The following is a 27,917-nucleotide window of genomic DNA, read 5'->3' as shown; positions in this document are numbered from 1 at the left end:
GACTTTGGAATGCGAGCGGGTTTTATTGGCTGATGTTCTCGGCAGGAAAAAAATAAAACAAAATCCATTTTGGGGCACCGGGATGAATCGTCCGAGTCCCCCAGTCTTTGCAAAGTAGACCCAGGCGGGATGATGGAAAACAAGGCGGCCCCTCCCTCAGAAGGACCCTGGGAGGGGGAGGAAAAGGCATCCAGCAGATAAGAGGTGAAGCCAAACCCCTTGGCCAGGACCTCTCTCCAGGTGAGTCCCCAACCCATCCTTTGCCACTGACGTCTTCCAAGCAGCTTCTCCCAAGCCCACGTTTCATTCTGCATCTCTTCCTCCTCCTTTCTCCAGAAAAATAATAGTAATAATAATAATAAACTGGCTTGTTGAGGGCAACGCCATTCCAACCTGGGTCGAAACGTGAGAGACTGTGGGCAGGTTTGGGGGAAGAAAGTTGCCGAGTGACCAATTGCTAGGAGAGTGAAGAACCTCTTGAGGATTAGGAACCGGGGCTCCGTCGGAGAAGCGAAAGGCGGAGACGTCCAAGAGTCCTGCTCTTAGTCCACGTCCACAGTGGGACGGCCGTTTGCCTGGGGGGAAAAAACACTCCGAGCTCCATCTTTTGCCCTGCGCATCACCCAGGTGGAGGAGAAAGTCACGAGTCCCCGAAAGGAAGTTTTGCAGGAACATGGGGGCGAACGTCAGCATCGACTGACAGAGAATGGGGGTGTCCCGGTCCCCACCCCCCGTTCCCTTGTCAGATCCTTCCAGGATATGCTCAACCCCTTTCGGCGCACCGATGTTAGAGGGCTCCCTCACTTCTTTGTAACATTTGAGGGGGGGGGGCTGTAGCCGTTTGGGGTGCGTGTAAGGAACCGCTGGATGAAAAATCCAAGCGTGTTTGTTGATCTGGCTTGAAGTCCGTGCTTGGTTTTAGGGGTTGTGCTGGGCAATACTTGGGGCAGAGACGAGAAGAGCCAAGGACAACCCATTCCTTGCAAATAAATAGATAAATAGAAGGGAATTGGGGGGTTGCACCCAACCCGTTTGACCCGTACGGGTGAAGGGAGGAAAAAAAGGTTTTTTTGTGTGCCACAAAAGGAAGAGAAAAAACCAAAACACCTGTCGTCCAGGTATTCCTTTCAACCGCCCAGGTCCTTTCCAGGTGGCTTCAAAATCTTTCCTGCACTCAGGTAATAATTCAGGAGGGGAACCAAAAGGAGAACCGAGACCATGGTGCACCGCTCCTTGGTACCTCAAGTCACAAAAGCCCAGCAAAGGTGACGAAGGAGAACGGTGGTGACACCGGATCCTCCTTCCAAGGGCGGCACAAAATTTCTCCCGGCGAATCCTGTCCCGGCTTCTGAAGGTGGATGGGATGAGAAAGCAGGAGACCAAACCGGACCAGGTGCTCTTCCTGGCCTGGAACCGGACGGTTTTGGGACGAAGGTAGGCAGGCGAGATGCGGTCAGCCTCCCTGCTCTCTGGCAAAGAGGGAGGGAGGAGCCACGAGCCTCAAATTAAGACTGGTGGCCAAGGGGCCGGCTGGGCAGAGGGCGGTAGTGGTGAGAGCAGCGGATGGATGTGTGCTGACTTCCAAAACACAGGAGTTTGAAGGGGGAGACGACCTACGGGAAGGAGGGAAGGAAGGAAGGAAGGAAGGAAGGAAGGAAGGAAGGAAGGAAGGAAGGAAGGAAGGAAGGAAGGAAGGAAGGAAGGAAGGAAGGAAGGAGGGAGGGAGAAGTCAAGAATAACAACACAATTAATCCTGGACGTACGGACACCACCGAGTCCAACATTTCTGTTGCTAAGGGACACATTCGCTAAGTGAGTTTTGCAGTTTGGCGCCTGGAGGCTCAGAGGGCTGAGATGGTCAGTCAGTTCCAGGCCATGATGCCGTCCCACTGGAACGAGGCCCTCCGGCTCTTCGCCCCCAGCGGCTCTTCCCTCCAGCCTTCGCCCAAAGACCCCTCCCCAGGAGGCTGAAAGCCCCCCACCCGTCGGAATTTCTGATCCTCTCCGACCCCCACAAAAAGACCCTGAAGGGGGAGACTCTCTGCAGCAACACAAGCGTTCATTGCACGTATCTGTCCCGGGGGGGAGGGAGGACCCCTGATTTAGTAGAATATTAAAAAATGCAAGTAATTTTTCTGCGGACCACCAAAATTTCCTCCCGGACCCCCAGTTGGTGACTGCTGGTATAAATAATTCAGGCAGGATGCAAATGTCAACCCTGTTAACTTAACCAAACATACGTCCACTTGGGGTTCTCCGGAGGAGCTCACCTGAATGTCTCCCTCGTTTTAAACCGCTCTGGTCTCGGCTTCGATCTTCTGTTCCCCGTGGAGACTTTCCACCTCCTGCACCTGGGCCACATTTTGCCGGATGGCGATCTCGGGGCCTCCGCCGTAGAGCGTGCTCAAGTAGACCCAGGTCTCCTCCGAGATCTGCCCGTAATCGGCTCCTGGAAAAGACGCCAGAGCCGATCAGGAGACACTCTGGCAGCATTTGAACTCAGAGCCTCGAAACTCTGTTCGAGGCAGGTTGGGTTTCAGTCTTTGATTTGTGTTCTGACCGAGGCTTCCCAAGAGCCTGAAGCCGACTCCTGGTCCCAGCAAAAGCCCCTTTTATTAATTGACTGTGAATTCTGCTCATTCGCCTCCAGCAAAGTCTTTCAAGGGAGGATTTATGGTCACAGACCTTCTCTGGCTTGGAGAGCTGCCAGGCCGATCTCTGTAGAACTTGGCCAGGAGCCTCGGAGAGTCACGAACGAATTAAGTGAACTGATTTTGTCTCCTGCAAACTCCACTCCCCTTTCGCTCCTCTTTTATTCCCTCTGGGAAGGGCCGTTCATCGTCCACCTGTGGCCTTACTCCCAAGTCGACCCCTGTTATTTAGCTGTTCCCTTTGTCTGGCAACTCTGTGCATTCGCACACTGGGAACAGGCTCCAGCTGTTCTTCTGCCTCACTGATGTCTGACTCTGAAGGCAGCTGATAACTGTCAGACGGCTCTACCCCCCCTCTGCCTCCAACACAAAGCCCTCCTGGTGGGCCGGCCAAGCTGCTTTTCCTCTTCCTTACCCTGTTTGACCTGCATGTGGCCGCTTCCTTTGGACACGGCAATTTTAGTGTTGTCGATCGGACCTGGAGGCTCTGTGGGAAATAAAAACACAGTTTGTGAGTTGCGGTTTTGTGCGTCCTCGTTCAAGGACAGCTACACAAATCAAAGGAGGCGATTTAACCAAGTGGCCTCTACTAATGTGAGGACCTCTCCCCTTCCTAGAATTAATGGTGACCTCATCATCATCATCACAAGGCTGGGCCTTGCTGGAAACGACCAAGGAAGAGGGGAATTGATCAACCGGCCGGCCGGTTTTTATCCCGCAACTTCAACCAGCGGTGAAGCGGGATGTCGCTTCCTGGTCCACATCTTTGTGGGGGTCCCCGTGTCCCACCCCCTCCGCCAGCGTCTCACCGTTGTCCTTCCCTTTGACGAAGGCCTCCCACTCGCGGAACCACTGCATGCTGATGCAGAAAATGACGCTCGGACACTCCTCCGCCTGGAAAGCTTTGTTCAGCTGGGAGGGGGGGGGGAAAGGGGAAAGGTCAGACTGGGGGGGGGGGAATGAAACCTCCCAGGGGAGATCAAATTAATCAGAACAGGGCTGAAAAGCAGCTCTTCTAGTCCAACCTCTGCTCAGGCAGGAAGCCCTATACCGCTCCACTCTTCTTGAAAACCTCCAGTGTTGGAGCACCCACAACCTCTGGTGGCAAGGAGTTCCACTAGTTAATTGTCCTCGTTGTTAGGAAGTTTCTCAATTAGAGCCGAGGTGGCGCAGTGGTTAGGGTGCAGCACTGCAGGCTACTTCAGCTGACTGCTAGTTCTGCAGTTCGGCGGTTCAAATCTCACTGGCTCAAGGTTGACTCAGCCTTCCATCCTTCCGAGGTGGGTGAAATGAGCACCCGGATTGTTGTTGGGGGCGATATGCTGACTCTGTAAACCGCTTAGAGAGGGCTGAAAGCCCTATGAAGCGGAATATAAGTCTAACTGCTATTGCTATTGCTAATTCCAGTTGCTTCTCTCCTTGATGTTTCCATCCACTGCTTCTTGTTCTACCCTCAGGTGTTTTGGAGAATAGGTTGACCCCCCTCTTCTCTGCGGTAGCCCCTCGAATACGGGAAGACTTGCTACCATGTCCCCCCCCCCCCAAGTCCTTCTTTTCTCCAGACTAGTCATACCCAATTCCTGCAACCATTCTTCATAGATTTTTTATCTCTGGCCCCTTAATCACCTTCCTTGCTCTTCTCTGCACTTTTTCCAAAGTCTAATTCTTTGTCATGCGGGGACCAACACTGGATGCCCCATTTATCCCAGGTGTGGCCTGACTGAGGATTTATAAAGGCTCCCCCCCCAAAAAATCTCATCCATTGGGGAGACTCCCAAAGTGCAGAAAACTGCCCCAACAGAGCCATTAAAACTCTTAAATCTGCTTTTCGGGGCAACACAGGTAAATCAATGCATAAATCTCGGCTCCTGGGCGCCATTTGTGATTATTTGGATCGTTCTTGGGAACAAAATTTACTTAGCAGGAATTTTGGGCTCAATTATGGTTGTTAAGTGTACACTTTTTGGGGCAACCCCAGGCTGTTGTCTGCATATTCCGGAACCCCCTTTCCAGGTTCCGAATTCTCTTTTTTTAAAATTGGGAGGGGGCCGTTTGCAAACCCAGCCAGCCTCTCCCGGGACTCCCAATCGCACCAGGCCAGCCAGGGGGGATGGGGGACGTTACCTTGATGAAGGTGTCGATCTCCATTTTCCTCCGCTTCGCCAGCGCTTCAATCTCCACCTGGCACACCGAACAGACGTACAGGTGATTCACGGCTGGGCCACCCCCAAACCTGAGCATGGAAAGAAATCAGGTGCTGAACCAAATGGCGCCTTGAGTTCTGGGATCGAATCCCTGCAGGATTCCGGACCGACAAGGTGGATTTTCCTGGGTCTGGTCATTCCGGAGACCAGGAGGCGTAGAGAACGCTGGAGGGTTACATCGGAAGTCCTCAACTTCTGCATATACTGACTGCAGTTAGAACGGTAGTAGGTGGCTCAGTGGCTAAGGCTCTGAGCTTGTCCTCTTCTCCTGGGGAGGGATAGGAGACCAAGAGGAAAAGAACAGTCACTCCCAGCAGTGGCTGAACCGCTGGAAGAGGAAACTCCTCACCTGTTATACAGGTATTCCCAGACATTCTGGGGCAGAATCACCACCAGATCGTCAATGTAATGGTATTTATTCGGTGGAATTCCTATGGGGAGAGATAAAACCAGAGAGAGAGTTAAGAATGAGGCTGAGAAGAGAACTGAAAAATATGACTGTCAACCAGTTCTCGCACTTATGACTGCTGTGGTGATCCCACAATTATGTGAGCAACCGGCTCACAGTTACAACGATTGTAGCGGCCTAGAAGAATGACCTGATCACTACTTATGACCTTCCCAGCTGGCTTCGGACAAGCAAAAATGAATAAAGGTTGTAAAATTGGGTGGGGTCACGTCACTGAATGACCAAATCACTTAATGACAAATAATCCCGTTCTCAATTGTGGTCGTAAGCCAAGGACTAATTCTAGAAGCAAGGTGGGATGACGTGCAACTCCCTAAATCTACCTCTGCCCCACCTCTGACTGTGCTATTATGCCTTGCCACAGGCAGTCCCTGACTTACGGCCATTCATTTAGTGACCATTTGATGTTACAACAGCACTGAAAACAGTGACCTATGACTGTTTTTCACACTTACGACTGTTGCAGCGTCCCTGTGGTCACACGTGATCAGAATTCAGACCCTTGGCAACTGACTCGTATTTATGACGGTCGCAGTGCCCCGGGGTCACGTGATCCCCTTTTGTGACCTTCGGACAAGCCAAGTCGATGGGGAAGCTGGATTCACTTCATAATGCACACACTGGGAAGAGGCTCCAGCTGTTCTTCTGCCTCTCTGATGTCTGACTCCGAAGGCAGCTGGTAACTGGCATAGGGCCCTGGCCCCCTCTCTGCCTTCGACACAGAGTCCTCATCACCAGAGCCTTCCCCAGACTCCAGGACTGGCCCATCTTCCTCCCCAGCCTCCCCACTGTCCGACTCTGCTGGATGCTGGCAGGTCACAACACATGCAGCACCCCCTCACCTCCGTGGGAGCAGAGGAAGATGTGGTTGCTGATGGGCCCGGGCTCAGTGAAGGTGTTGAATTTGTTCAGCCACTCCCGGGAGATGTAAAACTGCAGCAGGCCGGGCTCCTTCATGGTGGCCAACGAGACGACTTTCTGGCGCTCCCGGACAGCCTCCTCGCTGCTTTTTCTATAGGACGTTTGGAAAGAAACAAGAAGAGGCGGAAGAGTTTGGTCCTGTAGAAAAGGCACCAGGGCTAGGAAGTGGGAGGCGATGAATTCTAGTCTCGCCTTAGGCATAAAAGCCGGCTGGGCGACTTTGGACCGACCACCGGGAGACGGTGAGTTCTAGTCCCGCCTTAGGCATGAAAGTCAGCCTGGCGCCTTTGGGTTAATCCCCAGGAGGCGGTGAGTTCTAGGGCCGCCTGAGGCGTGCAAGCCAGCTGGGTGACTCTGGGCCTATCACCCGGAGATAGTGTGGTGGTGGGCTCAATTGTAAGTTGTAAGTCGAGGACTCCCCTCACCTGTAAAACAAGACGTAAGCCTCGGCGTTCTGCACGACCGTTTCGTGCACCTCCGTCACGTACTGGTCGTCAAATTCGTACCACTGGCCGTTGATCATGTTCTGGCAGTAGGCAATGTAATGTCCACCTAGGACCGAGAGGCCGAGAATTGGCGCGGGGCCCTGACCCAGCCTCCTGCTTCCGTAACTCCGCTCAGGGGGGCCGAAGGACGCGGAGGAAGGCGACTTACTGCCGGCCGTGCCGTGGTGGCAAATGACCGAGAGGAGGTCGTAGCTGGTGACTTTGGAGAGGCTCTCCTTGGCCAGGAAGGGCCGGAGGTCCAGGCCCTCCAGGGGGAAGGAAACGTGGCTGTTGATTTTGAAGGAATACATGACCTCGTGCCGGAAGCGCTTCAGGTGGATGCAGAGGACCTGCGGAGGGAGGGAGGGAGGGAGGGGGGGGAGTTTGAAAAACGCCTGCTGAGATTATAAATCACTGGCTGCTCTTGAGGTAAAGTCACCAGTCTTCCCCCAGCTCCCTTTTTCTCATCTTCCTTCCTTCCTCTGTCTGTTCCTTCCTTCTCCCTTTTCCATCTTTCCTTCCTTTTCCCCCCTTCCTTCTCTCTTTCTCTTCCCTTCCTTCCTTCTTTCTTCCCTTCCTTTCTTCTCCCTTTTCCTTAGTTTTAGTTTAGTTTAGTTTTATTATTATTTATAGACCGCCCTTTTCCCTGAGGGGACTCAGGGCGGCTTACAAAATATAGGGAAGGGGAAACAGAACAATAAACATGAAACAATACATGAGTAAAAATAGTACACAACATTCACTCATCATTCGGGTGGGGACAGATTACGATCTTTATCCCCAGGCCTGACGGGATAGCCAGGACTTGAGGGCTGTGCGGAAGGTCTGGACGGTGGTGAGGGTACGAATCTCCACGGGGAGGTCGTTCCAAAGGGTCGGAGCTGCTACTGAAAAGGCTCTCCTCCGTGTGGTTGCCAGTCGACACTGACTGGCGGATGGAACTCGGAGGAGGCCTAATCTATGCGATCTAATAGGTCGCAGGGAGGTAATTGGCCTTCCCACTTCCTTCCTTCCCTTCCTCCTCTTTCCTTTCCCCCTTCTCTTCTCTTCCTTGCTTCATCCGTTTACTTCCTTTCCTTTCCCCAAAGGTGCTATCTCAAGAGGCAAATGGACTTTGTTTTTTTCTCTTCTCATCCAAGAAGCTTCTTCAGTTCTGACCGAATGGCGGGGAATCCCTTCCCCTTTTCTTTCCCTTCCCTTCCCTGTCCTTTTTTAAAGAAAACTATCTTCCACACTATGCCTCTCCAATGCATTTCACTCTGCCCATGTCTTCCCTTCTTCTTGAGCCACGCTTCCAGAGCGAGGGCTCCAGAGTGAACACGTACTTCTCACTCCACAACGGCAGAAGACATCGTTAACCAAGGAGGAAATTTAGCCAAATGATTTTGGCCAAACCAAGAAAAGGGAAACAGCTCACCTCAGGCAGCTGAAGCACTTTACAATACTTGACTCCGTTCCGCAACCTGGAGGAGGGACAGAAAGAGGAAAAAAGGGATTGCTCTAGGATTTCTCCTGGCAACTTTGAGGATATGTGGACTTCAACTCCCGGAATTCCCCAGCCAACCTTCCTTGATTTAGCTAATTTAGTCGCTTCTCGGCTGCTTCCAATTTTATTCTCCCACCGAGATGCTGAGTGTCGCTCCTCAACATTTGCAAAACTGGGAGCCGCCAGGGAAAATATCCGGGAAGGGAGTAATTCTCCTCGCGATGGAAGGTGGGGAAAGGGACTTACTTTTTGCATCTTTCACAGCTGTACATGTTGTCGCCTAGGAGAGAAACGAAGATGAGGCAGGAGTGGTTAGGGTGGCCCTTGTTCTGACTTCGGCTTCCTTAGAAAGCAAGAAGCGGAGTCTTGTTCCTGGCAAAACCCCTTTTATTTACATGACTGTGGATTCCTTTCATTCACAGCCAGCAAGGCTTAGTGAAACAGTCTTTTCAAAGGAATGTTTATCCACACGAACCTTATCTCGCTTGGAGAGCTGCCAGATAACTAGTTTCCAACAGCAGGGCAGGGCAACGCTTGGCCCAGAGTCTCTTATAGTCACAAACAGAACTTTCCACTCTTGAAACAACCGAAAGAACAAATTGTTTCCTGCAAAAGCCCCCTCCCCCTCCGCTCCTCCTTTGTTTCCTCTGGGAGGGGCCAATCGCCTCCAAGGTGTGGCTTTACTCCCATGTTGACCCTGATTTCTTAGTTGTCCTTGTCTTCTGGCAGCTCTGCGCATGCGCACATTGGGAACAGGCTCCACCTGTTCCTCTGCCTCGCTGCTGTCTAGCTCCCTCGCTGCCTCTGACGCAAAGCCCTCATCTGAGCTCCCCTCAGCCCCTAGGACTGGCCCAGGTTCCTCCCCAACCTCCTCACTCTCTGACTCTGCTGCCAGCTCTGCTGGCGGGCCACAGCACTGGGAAGGTGGCAAATGGCCGGCCAGGTGACCCAAGGATGCTGCAAGAGGCGTAAATCCTTGCCACTGCCAAGCGCCCGAATTTTGATTCTATGACCCTGGGAATGGTGAGCCGTTTATGAGGACTAGTAAGTCAAGGGCAACATGTACCACCCCCACCCCCATTTCTTTCAAGGGCCCTGGGTGTGGAAGCCCCACAAGAGGGTTGTGAGCGGCCTTCCTCCCTGCAAACACACCTTTCAACTCGTCTGCGGCGAAAAAGGCAGCCAGGCAGTCTTCCAGGGTAACGACGGGGCCCCAAAACCAGCTGGGGATACAGGACACCACAAACCTGGAGAGAACAAAGGAGAAAGGAGGTGCTGCATGAGTCACTATGGACCTGATACCCTGTTTGCAATTGCGGTTTTGCACTTGGGGCTTCTGGAAAACCGTATGTGTGTGTGTCTGTCTGTGTCTGTCTGTCTGTCCACAGGAGGCTGAGAGCCAATTGCCTTACATTCAGTGTCAGAGAATTTGGTTTTCACCATCAACAATATTTAAAAAAAAAGAAAGGAAGGGAAGAAGGAAGGAAAGGAGGGGGAGGAAGGAAGTAGGGAATGGAGGGACGGAAAGGAAAGAAGTGGAGGGTGGAAGAGAGAGAGAGAGAGAAGGAGAGATAGTAGGAGAGGAAGAAGAAATGTGGAGGAGAGGTAAGGGAAGAAGAGAGAAGTAAGGAGAGATGGGTGGAAGGGAGAGAAAGAGAAGGAGAGGAGGGAGGAAGAGAGAAAAAGAGAAAGAAGGAGGGTAGGAAGGAGAAGAAAGAGGGGAGAAGTAGGGGAGAAGTAAGGGAAGGAAGAAAGGGAAGGGGAAGGAGAGGAGGGAGGAAGGAAGTAGAGAAGGAAGGGAGGGAGAAAAGAAAAGAAAGAGAAAATAAGGTGGTGTCATAGCAGGTGTGAAGGATGGTAAACAATACATTCCAAATTATACCTTATATCCTTTTAAATGGAATAATAATAATATAAGAAAGGCAAAGAAAAAGAATAACTATGTGAATGTATACCTAGAACTGTACATAAGAGAATAAATGACAGTAAAAATATAAAGCACAATATAGGTACATAATACTTGACCATAAGTAGCTAAGTATAAAGAAAGAAAGAAATTTATATAAAAATGGATAACGAATAACGAGATTATGATCGCAAGATAGAAATGTATAGAAGGGAAAACATTAACTGCAAAGAAACCGATTCGGAACTGCGGTATGATATACGATGGAACTTATTGTTCCTATGTTGTTTTTAAGTTATGTGGTTATTTTTGTTAATGTGCTTATGTGTTCTGTTGATGTGTTTATGTGTATAAAATATTTTTTTTAAAAAAACAACAACAATATTTTAAAATTCGCTTGCAGGCGTTTCATTGCCCTGATCACCGCCAGACAGCCGAGGCCCCCTCTCTGCCTCCAACACAGAGCCCTCGTCCGAGACTTCTCCAGACTCCAGGACTGGACCAGGTTCCTCCCCATCCTCCTCACTGCCCGACTCTGCTGCCAGCTCCAGTGGCCACTGGCATGGGCCACGACAGAAATGCAATTGTGAATTTGTCTCTCTCATTGTTAGGAAAATTAGGGGAAAAAAGGCTCCTCCTTCTCAACCACGTGGCCAGATCTGAGCTATCAAAATCAGCGAGCAAATACAATAAACCCAAGAAACCGTAGAGCGGTGTTTCTTAACCTTAGCGACCTTAAGAGGTGTGGACTTCAACTCCCAGAATTCCCCAGCTGGCCTCAACATCTGCAGGCGCTTCCAAGATCCACAGACCTGCGAATGTACTCCATGATGAAGGCGATCCAGCCCTGCGAGGCGGCATAGTTGTCACCGCATGGTCCTGGCTTGATGGGTACATTTTGGTAAATGGCTGAATGCAGCTTAGCCAGATCTTCCTTCCCGGGAATCGGCAGCGACAGATCTTGGAAAGTCTCTACAGTGGTGGAAACCTGGAGGGCATCGAAGGAAGAGAGAAAGTGGAAATGGAAGTGGCCATTCATCGTCCACCTGTGTGACCTTACTGCCAAGTCGACCCCCGTTCTTTAGTTGTTCCCTTCGTCTGGCAGCTCTGCGCATGCGCACACTGGGAACAGGCTCCAGCTGTTCTTCTGCCTCACTGATAAAGGCCGCTGATAACTGAAATACAGCCCTGGCCCCCTCTCTGCCTCCAACACAGAGCCCTCATCATCAGAGCCTTCCCCAGACTCCAGGACTGGCCCAGGTTCCTCCCCATTACTGTCCGAATCTGCTGCCAACTCCACTGTCCACTGGCGGGCCACAACAACGATGTTTGGAATAGCCCAGCGCACCCATTCCGATAGAGAGGCGTTCCCTGAGGATGGGCTCCAGCATGAGAGCACGGAAGGCTACACCTCTTTGGGTCTCGGTAACCAAGCCCAAGTGGATCTTGCAAGGAAAGTAAATTCCTGGTTGCCCCTATCATCCCTAGACCAAAACTTAGGGAAAAAATCCCTCTCCCTGGGGCCAAAATACGGTGTGACTCGTGGCCACAAGGTGTGGGAAAGGGACAGCTTCTTTCCAAGAGCACCGGAACTCACTCGGTCACAGGTGAGGCACTGGACGAGGCTGAGAATGGATCCGTCAAAAATGTCAGAAATGACGCTACGGTAACGCAATTCTTTCTTCTTTTTTCCAGAGGTCAGCAACTGAGCTGAAGAAGGGGGCGAATAAGAGCAGAAGGAAGATATTGGCCAAGAGCGATAGGCACCTTGGGGTGCAATTGCAAAATATCCGGAAGCACCACTTGCACACCAATAGCAGCAGCACTTAAAAGACTTATATGCCGCTTGGCTTTCCAGCCCTCCTCTCTAAGCCGTTTACAGAGTTGGCCTCTTGCCCCCAACAATCCTCATTTTACCCACCTCGGGGTAAGGAGGGAAGGTTGAGTCAATCTCGAGCCGGTCAAGGATCGAATTCCCGGCAGTGGGCAGAGTTAGCCTGCAATGCTGCGTTCTAACTACTGTGCCACCACGCTCCTAACACCCTCTTGGCATTGACAGAATCGCCGTCGGTCAATTGCAAAAAGGCAGCTTGGCTGACCTCCTGCAACAAAGCCCATAACCCCACCCAACCCCATTCGCCCATCCCTTCCGATTCCCAGTCCACGGGGAGGCCAGATTCACTTAACGGCCCCAGCAGCAAAGGGGGCGATCAGGCGAGGACTCAAACACCCCCCCTGCGCAGACACTTACATTACACTCACACTCCTCCTACCTTTCTTCAGCACGTAGGAGTGTCCCAGCCTCACCGGGCTGGAATGTGGAGGAGTCGAGAGTTTGGCGTATTCGTGGTGGTGGTGGACAGGGCTGCAGGGCCGCGAGGAACAACGTGGGTAGGCGTCATTATCTGGTTCTGGGGAACGGACGAGAGGCAGTTGGGAATGGCGAGATTTTATTGGTTTTGTTTATTACATTTTTATATCTCCTGTCTCCCCCCGTAAAGTGGCTCTGGGGCGGCTTAAAAATGCAGAGGAGAAAGAGAAAGAGGAGAAGATGAAAAAAGGAAGGAAGGAGAAGATGAAAGGAGAGATGGAGGGGAGACGGGAAGATGGGAAAAGAAAAAAGGAGAAGGAAGTTACATAATAAATGAGGGCGGATGAGGAGATGGAGGGAGGAAGGGAGAAGAAAGGGATAGGAATGGAGGAGGGAGGGAGGAAGAAACATGGGAAAAGAGAGAAGATAAATAAGGAAAGGAAGGATGGTTTGAAAGATGCTAAATGGAGGGAGGGAGGGAGGGAGGAAGGCTTGAAAGATGCTGAACTCGGAAGGAAGGAAAGAAGGAAGGAAGGAAGGAAGGAAAGAAGGAAGGAAGGAAGGAAGGAAGGAAAGGAGGGATGGCTCACATGGCCCATACCTGGGGTCCTCGCAGGGCTGGCGGGTCGAGGAGGGGGCGGGAGAAGCCCTTCCGGAGAAGCCCCGCCCTCCACCGCCATCACCGAGGTGTCAATGTCAGCATCTTCGTCGACTTGCTCCGAGTTGCTCCGCCGTTGGTGGCAGGAGAATTTCCGCTCCTTCATCCGCTCCTTCTCGGAGATGCTGCGACCCCCCGCCTCCTCCTGGATCAGCAGCTCCGCTTCGGCTGAGCCCGCTTTGCTCTGCCCATCCCCTTCCCCGCGGTCACTGCTTGAGTCGCAGGAGAGGAACTCGTCCTCCGAGGGGCTGCGGTCCCCCTCCCTTTTGTCATCTGTGTCGCTCGCATCCAAGTCGCGCAGTTCGGCCGTCATCGGCTCCTTCAGCTCTTCGTGAAGTTGGTCCATCAGGCAGCGGAGGAATTCTTGCGTATCCTGGGAAGGGGACGGAAAGCGACCTCAGGTTTGCTAGGGGAAAATGGGGCTTATCCCAAAGGAGGCAGACATCCTTCTAACGAACTACAAAACGTTTCAATGATTCAAGACATACTCTATTTTTCGGAGTATAAGACGCTCCAAAGTATAAGATGCACCTAGTTTTCGGGGAGGAAAACAAGAGGAAAAAAATATGTCTCTGCCTCCCAGCAATTTGCCTCCTTGCAGCAAACAGCCTGTTTCAGTTTCAATTTCAGCACAGCCTGATTAGCACAAGCAGCTAATTGTCAGTTGGATCGGCCTCCTGATGATCAGCTGTTTCAGGCTGCAGGGATTGCCACAGCCCATTGCTGCCTCCAGCTGATGGTTGGGAGGCCAGTTCAACTGACAATCAGCTGCTTGTGCTAATCAGGCTGTGCTGAAGCTGAAACTGAAATGGGCAGTTTGCTGCAAGGAGGCAAATTGCTGGGAGGCAGAGGCTAAAGGGTGGGGGGCGGTGGGTGGGTGGGGCTACATTTGGTGCATAAGACACACCTAAATTTTCACCCTTTTGGGGGGGGGAGTGCGTCTCATACTCCGAAAAATACGGTAAGCGAGGCGAGACTCTACCCAATAATAGGGAAATGCTACTTTTGAGCCAAGGTGGTGCAGTGGTTAGGGTGCAGTACTGCAGGCCACTTCAACTGACTGCTAACTGCAGTTCAGCGGTTCAAATCTCACCGGCTCAGGGTTGACTCAGCCTTCCATCCTTCCGAGGTGGGTGAAATGAGGAGCCAGACTGTGGAGGGTGATATGCTGACTCTGTAAACCGCTTAGAGAGGGCTGAAAGCCCTATGAAGCAGTATATAAGTCTAACTGCTATTGCTATTGCTACTTCCATAATCACTTGCTGTGTCTGGTCCTGGAGAAACCGAGCGTGTCTCCTCCTTTCTAACCCATCGCAGGGAGGAGATCTCAGCAAAGGGAATCGGCTCACCTGTTGTGCGTAGCCCCGGAACATGGGGTTGATCAGCTTGATGCTGTGGGAGAGGCTGTTGGGGACCACGTAGCTGGGGCTAGGAGGAAGGGAGGACAAGCCGACAATTGAGAGGCCGTTTAAACAGCCAGTGGTTTATCGCTGTGGGGTCCTGGGTGCCCTCTGAGCTGGGTGGCTTCCTTACAGACCTTTCAAGGCCCAGCAAGGGAACATCATCAGGACTAGTGAGTGTGGGGTTTGCTCCCTGTTTATGTACAGGAGCTCGGAGATTGGCTGTTCGCTTGCAAGACGTTGCACTACCTAACTAGTGGGGAGTGGGGAGAGGAGGACGAGGAAAAGGACTGTGGCGCCCTTGGTGCTCTCTGAGCGTGCTTGTTTTCTTGCAGACGTTTCATTGCCCAACTAGGTTACATCCTCAGTGCTAGTGAGTGTGACTCACTCTCTTTATATCAGTGTTTCTCAACCTTGGTGACTTTAAGTCCTGTGGACTTCAACTCCCAGAATCCCACAGCCAGCATAGTATAGCTGGCTGTGGGATTCTGGGAGTTGAAGTCCACAGGACTTAAAGTCACCAAGGTTGAGAAACACTGATATAAAGAGAGCTGTGGGATTCTGGGAGTTGAAGTCCACAGGACTTAAAGTCACCAAGGTTGAGAAACACTGCTTTATATACAGTGGCTTGGAGCTTGGATGTTTGATTGTTTCATGACCTGACTAGGTAACGTCATCATTGTCACCTTACACAGTTCAGAAATGAAACCAATCTCCAAGCCACGACATATAAACAGAGTGAGCCGCACTCACTAGCGCTGAGGATGTAACCTAGTTGGGTAATGAAACGTCTGCAAAAGAAACCAAGCCAGCTCAGAGAGCACCAAGGGCCCCGGAGTCCTTTTCCTCGTCCTCAACCCCCACTCAGAGTTTCTCTATATAAACCGGAGCAAGCCTCACGTCCTCCTAGCACGGGTGACGTTACCTAGTTTGGTAATGAAAAGTCTGCAAGAAGATAGGGATCAGTGAGAGAAGTGTGTGTTTTCCCTATCCGTGCATCCACCCACCACCCAGGCTAAGAATGTACTTTTACCTCCCACAAGCTGGGCTGCCCTCAACCAACTCACCGTTTTCTGTGCCAGACCTCGGATATCAGCTTCTGGTAGCTTTTGCAGAGCGCCGGCTTCTTGTCGGTTCTCACGAGGCCCCCGCATTCCAGGAAGAACTGCGTGAGTGGGGGACTAAAGCGGAGGCAAGAAGGCCAGAGAGAACATTTCCGTCCGTTTCGTGCAACGGCACAGACCAAAGAGAGCATCTCCTCCATTCCAACATGCAGCCGGCCCTCGACTTACGGCCACAACTGAGCCCAATGCTTCTGTTGCTAAGCGAGACGGTTGCTAAAAGCGAGCTTTGCCCCACTTTACGACCTTCCCTGCGAGAGTTGTTAAGGGAATCACTGCACTTGTTCAGTTAGTAATACGGTTGTTAAGCGAATCTGGCTTCCTAATTGACTTTGTCAGGAGGTCGCAAAAGGGGACCGTGGTGACCATTTTTTCACACTTAACGGCCGCTGAAGCATCCTCCATGGTCAGGTGATCAAAAATTCTGGCTCTTGGCAACTGACTCAGATTTACGACGGTCGCAGTGCAACCTTCTGACCGGCAGACAAGGGGTTGGCCAGGCTACTTTAACCACCACGCAACTAACTTAACAAACGCAAATAGCAATAGCAATAGCAGTTAGACTTATATACCACTTCATAGGGCTTTCAGCCCTTTCTAAGCGGTTTACAGAGTCCCCACATTCTGGGTCCTCATTTCACCCACCTCGGAAGGATGGAAGGCTGAGTCAACCTTGAGCCGGTGAGATTTGAACTGCCAAACTGCCGAACTAGCAGTCAGCTGAAGTGGCCTGCAGTGCTGCATTTAACCACTGCGCCACCTCGGCTCTGATTAATGTTTCGCTTAAGAACGGTGGCAAGAAAAGTCGTAAACGAGCTGTGGTGGCCGAGTGGTCAGAGTGCAGCACTGCAGGCTCCTTCTGCTGACTGCCGGATGCCTGCAATTTGGCAGATCGAATCTCACCAGGCTCAAAAGTTGACTCGGCCTCCCGTCCTTCCAGGGTGGGTAAAGTGGGGACCCGGATGGTTGGGGTTTGCAAGAGGCTGACTCTGCACACCGCTTGGAGAAGGCTGTCAAAGCACTATGAAGCGGTGTATTAAGTGCTAATGCTAGTAAAATGTGGCAATCGCTTCACTTAGCAACCTAAATTTTGGGCTCTGTTGTGGTCATAACTCGAAGACCACCTGTAATGAGAGTACCTACCAGTTCGAGAGAGCCTGGAGAGCAGCGTTCATGTAACACGAATTCCCAAGGTTTTTCATCCCCGTAAGGCCTAAAGGGGGCAGGAATGGAGTGTGTGAAGCTCTGCAGACCCCCTTCTTTCTGTTTATAACTTTGGTTCTCCCCCCTAGTCCCCCCCACCAGCCAAAATGATCCCAACCAGCTCACCTCTTGGTTTGAGGTCGTCGTCTTCTGATTCCGATTCTCCTTCGTCAGCAACAGCAATCGGAACAGCCTTGAGCGGATGGACAGGTGGGGGAGCCTCCTGGAGCAGGAATGGGAAAAGCAAGATTTTGGGTGGGATGGGGGGGGGGGGCGCAGCGTTCGCCTTTCAAAGCCTGCTGTGGTCCACCAGCAGATTCAGAGAGTGAGGAGGAAGATGGGCCAGTCCTGGAGTCTGGGGAAGGCTCTGAGGAGGGCTCTGCGTCGGAGGCAGGGGGGGGGGCCAGGGCCGTCTGGGATTTATGTGCTGCCTCCGGAGCCTCCAGAGTCTGACATGAGCCAGGCAGAGGAACAGGTTCCCCCTGTTCCCAGTGCGCGCATGCGCAGAGCTGCCAGAAGGCAAGAACAGTTGACAGAAGGGACGACTCAGGAGTAAGGCTTGGAGGTGATTGGCCCCTCCCATAGGGCATAAAGGAGGAGCAAAGGCATGGGAGCCTTTGAGGAAGCAACTTGGTTCATGCTGGTCCATTTACCTTCTGAAGCCCCGTTCTGACTCTTCGCTCCGTGTGGCCTTGCCAAGCTAACTGCCAATTAGGTCTTTGGGAAAGTTTCAAGGGAGATAAAGGTGGGGGCTTATCAGCCTTATCCCGAAGGACTTTGGCAGACTACTGTAGGACTCCTTACAAGTACTTGGTACTCATTTCAGGCTCATTACAGGAGCCAAGGTGGTGCAGTGGTTAAATGCAGCACTGCAGGCTACTTCAGCTGACTGCAGTTCTGCAGTTCGGCTGTTCAACTCTCACCGGCTCAGGGTTGACTCAGCCTTCCATCCTTCCGAGGTGGGTGAAATGAGGACCCGGATTGTTGTTGGGGGCAATATGCTGACTCTGTAAACCGCTTAGAGAGGGCTGAAAGCCCTATGAAGCGGTATATAAGTCTGCTATTGCTATTGCTGTGAATGAACATAATTCTCAGCCGTTAAAATAAAGAGAGGGTTTTTGGGACTAAGCGTGTGCTTTTTACTGTCTCGGGAAGCCTAGGTCAGAACGAAAGCCATCATCCGGGTCCTCGCAACGCACTCGGTTCCCCCTGAAAGCATTGGTGCTCAGGATGCCCGTCTTTTAAGCACCCGTGTAAACCTCAGGAGCCAAAATGCGCTCAGCAACTCTTTTTTGTGTTCTTCAACCGAGGGGGGGGGGGTAAGAGGAGGAGGAATGCAATAAGCACAGTCCACAAAAAAAACCGCTCACCTACCTGTTCCATAAATTTGGAAGGCGGGTTGGTAGGATGGGAAGCCAGGTTTTGGTCCAAGAACACCTCCTTCTCGCACGCGTAGCACCAGACCCGAAAAGTGGTCAGGTTCACCGTCAAATTGTGCTTTTTGGCCTGGGTGCAGATTGAGGGGGAAAGGAAGAAAGGAAAGGAAAAAGGAGAAAAAGAAAAGAAATTAGGGTTTCTGATTCACAGACTTCACCAACTTAACAGAATAACAGAGTTGGAAGGGACCTTGGAAGTCTTCCAATCCAACCCTCTGCTCAGGCAAGAAACCTTATACCGTTTCAAATAAATGATTGTCCGGTCTCTTTTTGAAAACTTCCAATGATGGAGCACCCACAACTTCTGGAGGCAAGGAGTTCCACTGGTTAATTAGTCTCACTGTCAGGAAATTCCTCCTAGATTGGATTTCTCCTTGATTAATTTCCATCCTTTGCTTCTCGTCCTGCCTTCAGGTGCTTTGGAGAGTACCTTGACCCTTCCCAGCCCCTCAAAGACTGGTAGATTGACATACCCACTTCCTGCAACTGCTCTTCGTATATTTTAACCTCCAGTCCCCTCATCATCTTCGTTGCTCTTCTCAGCGCTCTTTCCAGAGTCTCAACATCAGTGAATCAACTCAACTCAACTTAGTGAAACGAGAAGAGTGGGGTCAACTTATTTGCCAAAGCACCAGAAGGCAGGAGAAGAAGCAATGGGTGGAAACTAATCAAGGAGCGAAGCGAATTAAGGAGACACTTCCTAACAGTGAGGACTATTAACCAGTGGAGCAACAGGAAGTTGTGGGTGCTCCAACACTGGAGGTTTTTAAGAAAAGACAACTGGACAACTCTTTCTATGGAATGGCCTAGGGTCTCCTGCTTAAGCATGTGGTTGGACTAGAAGTTTTCCAAGGTCCCTTCCAGCTCTAGTCTGATTGATAGATTAATTGATTGATTGATTGATTGAAGTTGGTGGAAAGTGTCTCACCTGGGCGTGCAAAGTGCTGTGATCCGCAAAGGATTCTCCGCAACCGACATAATGGCAACCAACCTAAGAGGAGCAGAGAGGCTTATTAAAGCGGGAGCAAGCGGAAGGCGGCTGCGTTTGTAACGCAGAAAATTGTGTCTTTGCTGCCCTCAAAGAACTTTCTATGGCCCAATAACTCACCAGATGTGACCACGGGGGGAACACAACACCCCTCCTTCACAAAAGTTTGGTCTCAAAGGGAGGGGGGAGGAGTGTCTTACCTGAAGGCAGGCCCAGAGATTTGGTCCTCCCGCACCACAAGACTGGCATGTTCCCTAGAGTCACACGAAAGGGGGGGGGGGAGATGAAAAATGTGGACATGACTCCTGGTGTGAAGTTCCCAGAAGACAACCTAATTAATTTACGAGCCTCGAGACAAAGTTCAAAAGAAATCCAATCATTCATTAGGATCGACATTCTGGCGTGGACTCCTGTGGAGCCAAAACTGCTTTCGCTCAATTGCGTTTGACCTTTACCCCTGTATCCGCTCCCTTCTGTCCTGCGTCATAATTCATGTTCTCCAACTAGGCTGTCGACATGAGGAAGGCATGCATGGAATTTCCCCTTCCATGCCAGCCTGATAATAGTCATGGCAACGCTTTAGAAGTTGACGTCTGGTGGTTTCCCCAACATGCCCATTTTTGTTCCCAACAATACCGAAGCGGTGACGTTATGATGCATTTATAGGCTCGATGTTTAATTTAGATAGATTATTATTATTTTGATATCGTTATTTGATTGCTTAGTAGTGGTGCGACGGCTTAGAGGTGGAGCTCAGGAGGCCTTGAGTTTGATTCTGGGTAGAGGGAGGTATTTCTCTCTCTCTCTGGGCACAATGTGAATTTATCTGCCAAATAAAACTCCGCACTGGCGACAGGTAGGGCACCCAGCAAGTAAATACTCAGCTCCATTCAGACTCCGCAAAGGATTATGGGGGTTATTAAAAGGAGATGATGATGATTTGATTGCTTAGTATACAAAGCTTTCATATTTTCGGTTTCGTATCCTCTTTCTTTAATTAAACTAAAAGAAGAATGTCCAGGGAGACCCCAACCTACATTTGTTTAGTGAACGTAGCTAAAACGGCACTGAAAAAAGTTACCTAGGACTGTTTTTCACACTTAACGACCGATACAGCATCACTGTGGTCATGTGAATCAAAATTCAGACGTTTGTCAACTGACTCACATTTATGACAGTCGCAGTGTCCCGGGGTCGTGTGATCCCCTTTTGCGACTAACAATTCACAACCGTGTTGCTAAACTTATCAAGGGCAGCAATTCTCTTAACAACTATGGCGAGGAAAGTCATAAAATAGGACAAAACTCACTTAACAAATGTCTCACTTAACAACAGAAATTTGGGGCCCCGCTTTGGTCGTAACTCGAGGATTAGCTGTATTATGCCAGCAAGGAGAAATGTCGCTGCAGAGATACAGCCACTTGCTTACCTTGGACTTGAAAAGCATTTCGTCCTTGGTGACCTCACCTATGCAATCCAGGTGAGGACAGAGGTCCCTTCGGTCCCCCATTCTGTGCCTGGGCTCCCCCTAAAGGGGGCGGAGAAACAGCTCGGAGAAAGAATTGGCTTCTTTTTTCCAGGCCAGCTCAGTCCACCATCCGTGCCTGAAACGGAAAAGAGAAGGGTCTCAAACCTGCTTCGCTGCATTTGGATGCAGAGGACTGGATTCCGAGAAGAAGGCAACTGAAATATTTAATCTCCCAAAGGTTAAGCATTTTCTATAATTCATCAGCCCCTGGAACAGGCAGCCGTCTGAAAATGCAGTCAATAAACAAACAGAACAGTAATTAGAATTCCAGGATTAACACTCTGCCTTCTCAATCATAGGGGACATCAAAGATGTAAAGAAAAGGGAAAGCATTAAAAATAGGGTTTTCTATTCTAGTCTAGCATCCTAAAGAAGGGTGGCTGGGGAATTCTGGGAGTTGGAAGTCCACCCCATTGAAAGCAAGGTGTTGTGACCCACCAGCAGCCAATGGAGCTGGGAGCGGATTCGGGCAGTGAGGAGGTTGGGGAGGAACCTGGGCCAGTCCTGGAGTCTGGGGAAGGCTCTGGGGAGGGCTCTGTGTCGGAGGCAGAGAGGGGACCAGGGATGTATGACAGTTGTCAGCTGCCTTCAGAGTCAGACATCAGTGAGGCAGAAGAACAGCTGGAGCCTGTTCCCAGTGTGCGCATGCGGGACGAAGGGAACAGCTAAAGAGCAGGGGTCAACTTGGGAGTAAAGCCACAGGGGACAATGAATGGCTCCTCCCAGAGGAAATAAAAAAGGAGCGAAAGGGGAGTGGAGTTTGCAGGAGACAATTACTTCGCATCATTGGTTGTGACCCTCAGAGACTCCTTGCCAAGTTCTGCAGATCTCAGCCTGTCAGCTCTCCAAGCCAGATAATGTCTGTGACTATAAATCCTCCCTTGAAAGACTTTGCTGGATATGAATGAGCAGAATTCACAATCAATTAATAAAAGGGGTTTTTGTCCGGACAAGGAGTTTTCTTCTTGGGAAGCGTCAGTCAGAACACATGGTGGCTGGGGAAACCTGGGAGTTGGAGTCCATACAACCTAAAGCATGCAGGCTGGGGAATTCTGGGAGTTCACATATTTTAAAGTTCCTAAGGTTGAAAATATACCACATTAGGGAGGATTGCAAATGACAGCAACTCGCAGCAATCTTTCTGTCACTCAGTTTGAGGCTTTAGCAGTGGTATCAAGTGAAAATACAGGATGAAACATTAACTGCAGCCCCTCCTCTCCTCTAGATTTTAAATGCAGAGGCTCGCTAGCTGGATTTTCCCTGTTTCTTTCTCACTCAGCGTGAGCCCTGTGTAAGGGAGCAAAACAACAGAAGGAACACGTCCTTTCGTATCCACTGAGCTAGAAGGAATTCCCATGGCTTCCCAGATTTCTCAGCTATCGAGTGCCTGGCCAAATGCAAATAAAAATATAATAATGCTCCACCGGCTCTTGAATCATTCTCTTACATCAAGCGAGGCACGCTGACAGCCTGATAAAAATACTAATAAAGATGCAGGTCACAGAATGTTCCCTCGTCTGCTTCGCCTGGCTTAGCCAAAAGGCAGCCATGAGAACAGAGGCTTTAAATGGGCTGTAATTGGTTTCGACCTTGCACAACGGATAATGTGGCAAGCCTTTTGGCACAAACGCAGGACTTCCTGAGCAGTTTGAAAAAGAAATCAATATTATAGGAGGAGAAAAGAACTCCAGAATTCACCTGATATCCCATGCAAGTAAGCAAGTAAATCTATTTCTCTGTCTCGATCTATCTACAGTACCTATCCATCCCTATCTATCCATCCCATTTCTCCTGTATCTGTCTACTGTATCTACCTACCTATCCATTATCGGTATCTATTAATCAGTATATCTATCTATCATCTATCTATCTATCTATCTATCTATCTATCTATCTATCTATCTATCTATCTATCTATCTACCTACCTACCTACCTACCTACCTACCTACCTACCTACCTACCTACCTACCTACCAATCATCTATCTACCTACGATAAGGTAGGCCATAACCTACTACTAGATAAAGTAGAAGAATGTGGGTTAGACAGCATCACCACCAGATGGATTCATAACTGGCTGACCAACTGCATCTACATGGAGGGAAGTATGGAGTGGAGTACCCCAAGGCTCTGTTTCAGGCCCAGGACTCTTCAACATCTTCATCAATGATTTGGATGAGGGGATAAATGGGGAACTCATCAAATTTGCAGATGACACCAAGCTGGCAGGAATAGCCAACACTCCAGAAGACAGGGTCAAGGTACAGAAGGATCTTGAAAAACTTGAATTTGGGCACTATCTAATAAAATGAAATTTAAGGGTGAAAAGAGTAATGTTCTACATTTAGGCAAGAAAAACGAAATGCACAGGTACAGAATAGGTGATACCTTGCTCAATAGTAGTAACTGTGAGAGGGATCTTGGGGTCCTAGTGGACAACCATTTAAATAGGAGCCAGCAGTGTGCAGCAGCTGCCAAAAAGGCTAACACAGTTCTAGGCTACATAAACAGAGGGATAGAATCAAGATCACATGAAGTGTTAATGCCACTTTATAAGGCCTTGGTAAGGCCACATTCAGTTTTGGTCACCACAATGTAGAAAAGATGTGGAGACTCTAGAAAGAGTGCAGAGAAGAGCAACAAAGATGATTAGGGGACTGGAGGCTAGAACATATAAAGAAGGGTTGCAAGAACTGGGGATGTCTAGTTTAATGAAAAGAAGGACCAGGGGAGACATGATAGCAGTCTTCCAATATCTCAGGGGCTGCCACAAAGAAGAGGGAGTCAAGCTATCCTCCAAAGCACGAAGGCAGGACAAGGAGCAATGGGTGGAAACTAATCAAGGAGAGAAGCAACTTAGAACTAAGGAGAAATTTCCTGACAATTAGAGCAATTAATCAGCGGAACAACTTGCCTCCAGAAGTTGTGAATGCCCCAACACTGGAAGTCTTTAAGAAGATGTTGGATAGCCATTTGTCTGGAACGGTATAGGGTTTCCTGCCTAGGCAGGGGGTTGGACTAGAAGACCTCCAAGGTACCTTCCAACTCTGCTATTGCAGTGTTTCTCAACCTTGGCAACTTGAAGATGTCCGGACTTCAACTCCCAGAATTCCCCAGCCAGCATTCGCTGGCTGGGGAATTCTAGGAGTTGAAGTCCGGACATCTTCAAGTTGCCAAGGTTGAGAAACACTGTGCTATTGTATTGTTTCTACCTACCTACCTACCTACCTACCTATGTATGGTTGTGTGACTGTTGTTTACTTTTATTATTTGTATTTTGTTTTTTATGTTCCCCTTTTTCCCCCTTGAATTGTTCGCCGCCCTGAGTCTTCCCGGAGAAGGACGGCATACAAATAATAAAATTCTATTCTATTCTATTCTATCATTGTTCTAACCCAGGCTTCTCAAGAGCAGGAAGCCAACTCCTCCTCCTCCCGACAAAAGCCCCCGCTATGGAAGATCAATTGGCCCACCCCCTCTTCTTTGTGGCAGCCCCTCAAATGTTGGAACGCTGCTATCACGTTACCCCCTAATCCTTCTTTTCAGTAAACTGGACATGCCCAATTCCTGCAACCATTCCCCCTGTGTTTTAGGCCCCCAATCCCCTCGGTTGCTCTTCTCTGCCCCCTTTCCATTGTCTCAACATCCTTTGTATAATATGTCGACCAACCCCAGACACAGCATTCCAGGTGTGGTCTTGCATCCACACTTAGAATGCTGCATTTCCACATGCCTCCCCTCCCAAAAGTAGAGTTTCCCATTTTGGTGTCTTTTATTTATCTACCAGATTTTATACAGCTGCCCAACTCACACACAAGTGACCGATTTTAGTAAATGCTTTTGACCCTCCTCATTCAACTTGGCATCCTTTTTCAAGTTTGCTGTGCTGGCACGTTCTGAACTGTATTAAATAAACCAGAAGGATTTTCTGGAAAATGCTCCCCAGAAAGCATCAGCTGGTTGCTCCTAGCACGGATGAAAACAAAGCTTTCACATGGTAGCTTGGAGGCTTAGCAACCAATTACTTTTTCAGCTCCGATGGAGGCTTACTCATCATTTTCCCCACAAAAGCTAGAGCTGTCCACAGCCACTCTCCCCCCCATCCTTGCTGGCTCCATTCTTTCTCCTTGTTTTTCCACCACTGTCGTGAAAAGGGAGACCCTGTCCATCAGGAAAACACTGGGTCTCTGGGAGGTCCCCTATACGGAACACAAACTACAGGTAGTCCTCAACTTACGACCTCAATCGGGCCCAAAATTTCTGTTGCTAAGCGAAGGAGACATTTGTTTAAGTGAATTTTGCCCTGTTTTACAACCTTTCTTGGTGAATCATTGCAGTTGATAAGTTAGTCACCCTGTTGTTAAGTGAATCTGGCTCCCCCATTGTCTTGGTTGGTCGGAAGGCCGCAAAAGGAGAAATCGCGTGACACCCCCACCCCCACCCTCAGGACACTGCGGCCATCATAAATATGAGTCCGTTGCCAAGCATTGGAATGTAAATCAAGTGAGCATGCGCATACTGCAACGGTCATAAGTGTGAAAAATGGTCATAAATCATTTTTTCCAGCGTCGTTGTAACTTTGAACGGTCTCTAAATGAACGGGTTGAAAGTCAAAGATTACCAGTATTGTTACGAACAAAGAATAAAACTGTAAGAACAATAATATCCCATCACTTTGAAGAACCTGGTTGTTATAAAAAAACAGGCTCTGATCACATGATAAGATTATCATATTCACGGCATTTGGAATTAACCCCATTATTGCTTGCACCACACATTAAATGGTAAATTTGGCCCTCTAGGTTGCATTCTTACAACACACTAGAGCAGTGTTTCTCAACCTTGGCAACTTGAAGATGTCTGGACTTCAAGTCCCAGAATTCCCCAGCCAGCTGGCTGGGGAATTCTGGGACTTGAAGTCCAGACATCTTCAAGTTGCCAAGGTTGAGAAACACTGCGCTAGAGCAATGCCACAAATAAAACTACCAGCTTTATAGGTAACGGTTCCCCTCGCGCACATATGCTAGTCGTTCTTGACTCTAGGGGGCAGTGCTCATCTCCGTTTCAAAGCCCAAGAGCCAGCGCTGTCCAAAGACGTCTCCGTGGTCACGTGGCTGGCATGACTCAATGCCGAAGACGCACGGAACGCTGTTCCCTTCCCACCAAAGGTGGTTCCTATTTCTACTTGCATTTTTTACGTGCTTTCGAACTGATAGAAGCTGGGACAAGTCACGGGAGCTCCCTCCATTACGCGGCGCTAGGGGCTCGAACCGCCAAACTGCCGACCTTTCTGATTGACAAGCTCAGGGTCTTAGCCACTAAGCCACCACCTCCCATATCAGCTTTATACAACACACCAAGACATCACTTGTTTTAGCCACGTTTTTGTTAAACCCACAACGGCCAAGTTCAGTCCTACCACTAAATCCAAAGCCAACAGCCGCTAGAGCACAGGGCTGTGTGAGAGGGAGTGAAGTCTGACTCAATTAAAACCCAAAATTTCCATTCACCGAACAATAATTCGACATTAAACCTGCTCTCTTCTGCAATTAGCCAGAAACCAACAAAGATACAAAAGGCAAAGAGAACTAGAAAAAAACATCCAATTTAAGATCCATCGCAAGACGACCACCTCGTTTCCCAATAAAATTGCTTAGAGGCCGCCGCAGGGCCCCCTCCCCAATTTGATTCCTACAAATACAAACTGACCCCCTACCTGATTTCCTCTCTCATTTCTCAATGTCAGGATCAAAGCTTTCCACCTTGGGGCCTTCGGGGTGGCTTGGACTACAACTCCCATCGGCCAAGTCCAGGGAGGGAAGCGGGGTAGGGAATTTGTCCCATTGGGGAGTCCACACACACACACACGTGCCCTGAAGCCATGGGGTTGTTGGGTTCACATCACACAGCCAAACCTAACCCAGATGGAAGCTGAGACTAAGAGGTGGTGGGCATGCAGACTGGAACCAGCTGGGGGAAGGGGGAGTAATATTCTGCCCTGATTTTTTTTCGGGGGGGGGGCAGGGGGCAGATATGGAGAAGCCCCCCTCCCATTATCTATCTATCTCTATCTATCTATCTATCTATCTATCTATCTATCTATCTATCTATCTATCTATCTATCATCTATCATTCTATCTATCTATCATTCTATCTATCTATCATTCTATCTTCTATCATTCTATCTATCTATCTATCAATCATTCTATCTATCTATCATTCTATCTATCTTATCTATCATCTATCATTCTATCTTCTATCATTCTATCATTTTATCTATCTATCTATATCTATCATTCTATCTATCAATCATTCTATCTATCTATCTATCTATCTATCTATCTATCTATCTATCTATCATTTTATCTATCATTCTATCTATCTATCTATCTATCTATCTATCTATCTATCTATCTATCTATCTATCTATCTATCAATAAATATATATATATATAAACGTTGCCAAGGCAATCTCAATCTTACACGGGACAAGACCCAAATACAACAAGACCAGCATATATATACATACAAACATATACACACATATATTATATACATGCATACATACATATATAAAATCATATTCTACCTATCATTTCTCTCTCTCTCTCATCCATCCATCCATCTCTATCTGATTTCTATGGCTGCCCATCTCCACAAACGACTCTGGGTGGCTCCCAATTGGAAAACATTACAAATAAATTCTTGACAAACATTTTAAAACAATAAAAAGCATGAAAACGTCTCATTTAAGAGAGAAAATGTCAGGATTGGGGGAGGGGTCCGGCCTTGAGGCGATTCCCCCCCTTCCCCAGCCAAACTCGGGCACTGTCACAGCCCCCACCCCCACAGATCAGACTCGCCCGGCCGCATCCAACGCGCCTTCCTCGGCTGGGCTCGGTAGGCGAGTCCGGGGCTTCGGACCAGGCTAGGCCGCAAAACCTTCCTTCTCGCCTTTTGGGCCGCTGGGCCGGCAGACGAAGCCGGGGGGGCGATGCGAAGCCCCTGGCTGGTCGGGTGAAGCCGAGGGTCGGGCGGAGAAGGGCGCAGCTTACCGGCCGGGGCCGCCTCAGAGGGCGCTGCGCCGCTCGGGGGGGAAAGCGGGAAAGGCGATGGTGGAGGCGGAGGGGGCGGGGCCTCGGAAGAGGGG

At 49.7% G+C, this 27,917-nt stretch overlaps 1 protein-coding gene across 1 annotated transcript; it reads right to left on the bottom strand.

Annotated features, from left to right (window-relative positions):
• USP20 (ubiquitin specific peptidase 20) lies at window positions 1–27,915 on the bottom strand. Its single transcript, XM_087704916.1, has 25 exons — window positions 27,823–27,915; window positions 20,669–20,843; window positions 19,440–19,493; window positions 19,180–19,242; window positions 18,190–18,321; window positions 16,942–17,038; window positions 16,756–16,825; window positions 15,559–15,672; window positions 14,441–14,519; window positions 13,035–13,464; window positions 12,396–12,533; window positions 11,720–11,832; window positions 10,935–11,110; window positions 9,369–9,463; window positions 8,463–8,496; window positions 8,148–8,193; window positions 6,900–7,080; window positions 6,671–6,797; window positions 6,167–6,336; window positions 5,205–5,286; window positions 4,776–4,884; window positions 3,461–3,563; window positions 3,067–3,138; window positions 2,271–2,449; window positions 1–1,613 (listed from the first exon to the last, which is right to left on the bottom strand). Exons 2-24 carry the CDS (start codon window positions 20,747–20,749, stop codon window positions 2,289–2,291), a joined length of 2,727 nt encoding a protein of 908 aa, XP_087561042.1. The 5' UTR covers window positions 20,750–20,843; window positions 27,823–27,915; the 3' UTR covers window positions 1–1,613; window positions 2,271–2,288.
• Window positions 27,916–27,917: the final 2 nt, after the last annotated feature.

Source organism: Thamnophis sirtalis, unplaced genomic scaffold, assembly GCF_051295495.1.
Source record: "Thamnophis sirtalis isolate CommonGarterSnake01/CBP01778 unplaced genomic scaffold, rThaSir2_p1.2 scaffold_2, whole genome shotgun sequence".
Taxonomy (NCBI): domain Eukaryota; kingdom Metazoa; phylum Chordata; class Lepidosauria; order Squamata; family Natricidae; genus Thamnophis; species Thamnophis sirtalis.
Note: the sequence above shows the minus strand (reverse complement) of the source record. Positions and strands in the feature narration are given on the sequence as shown.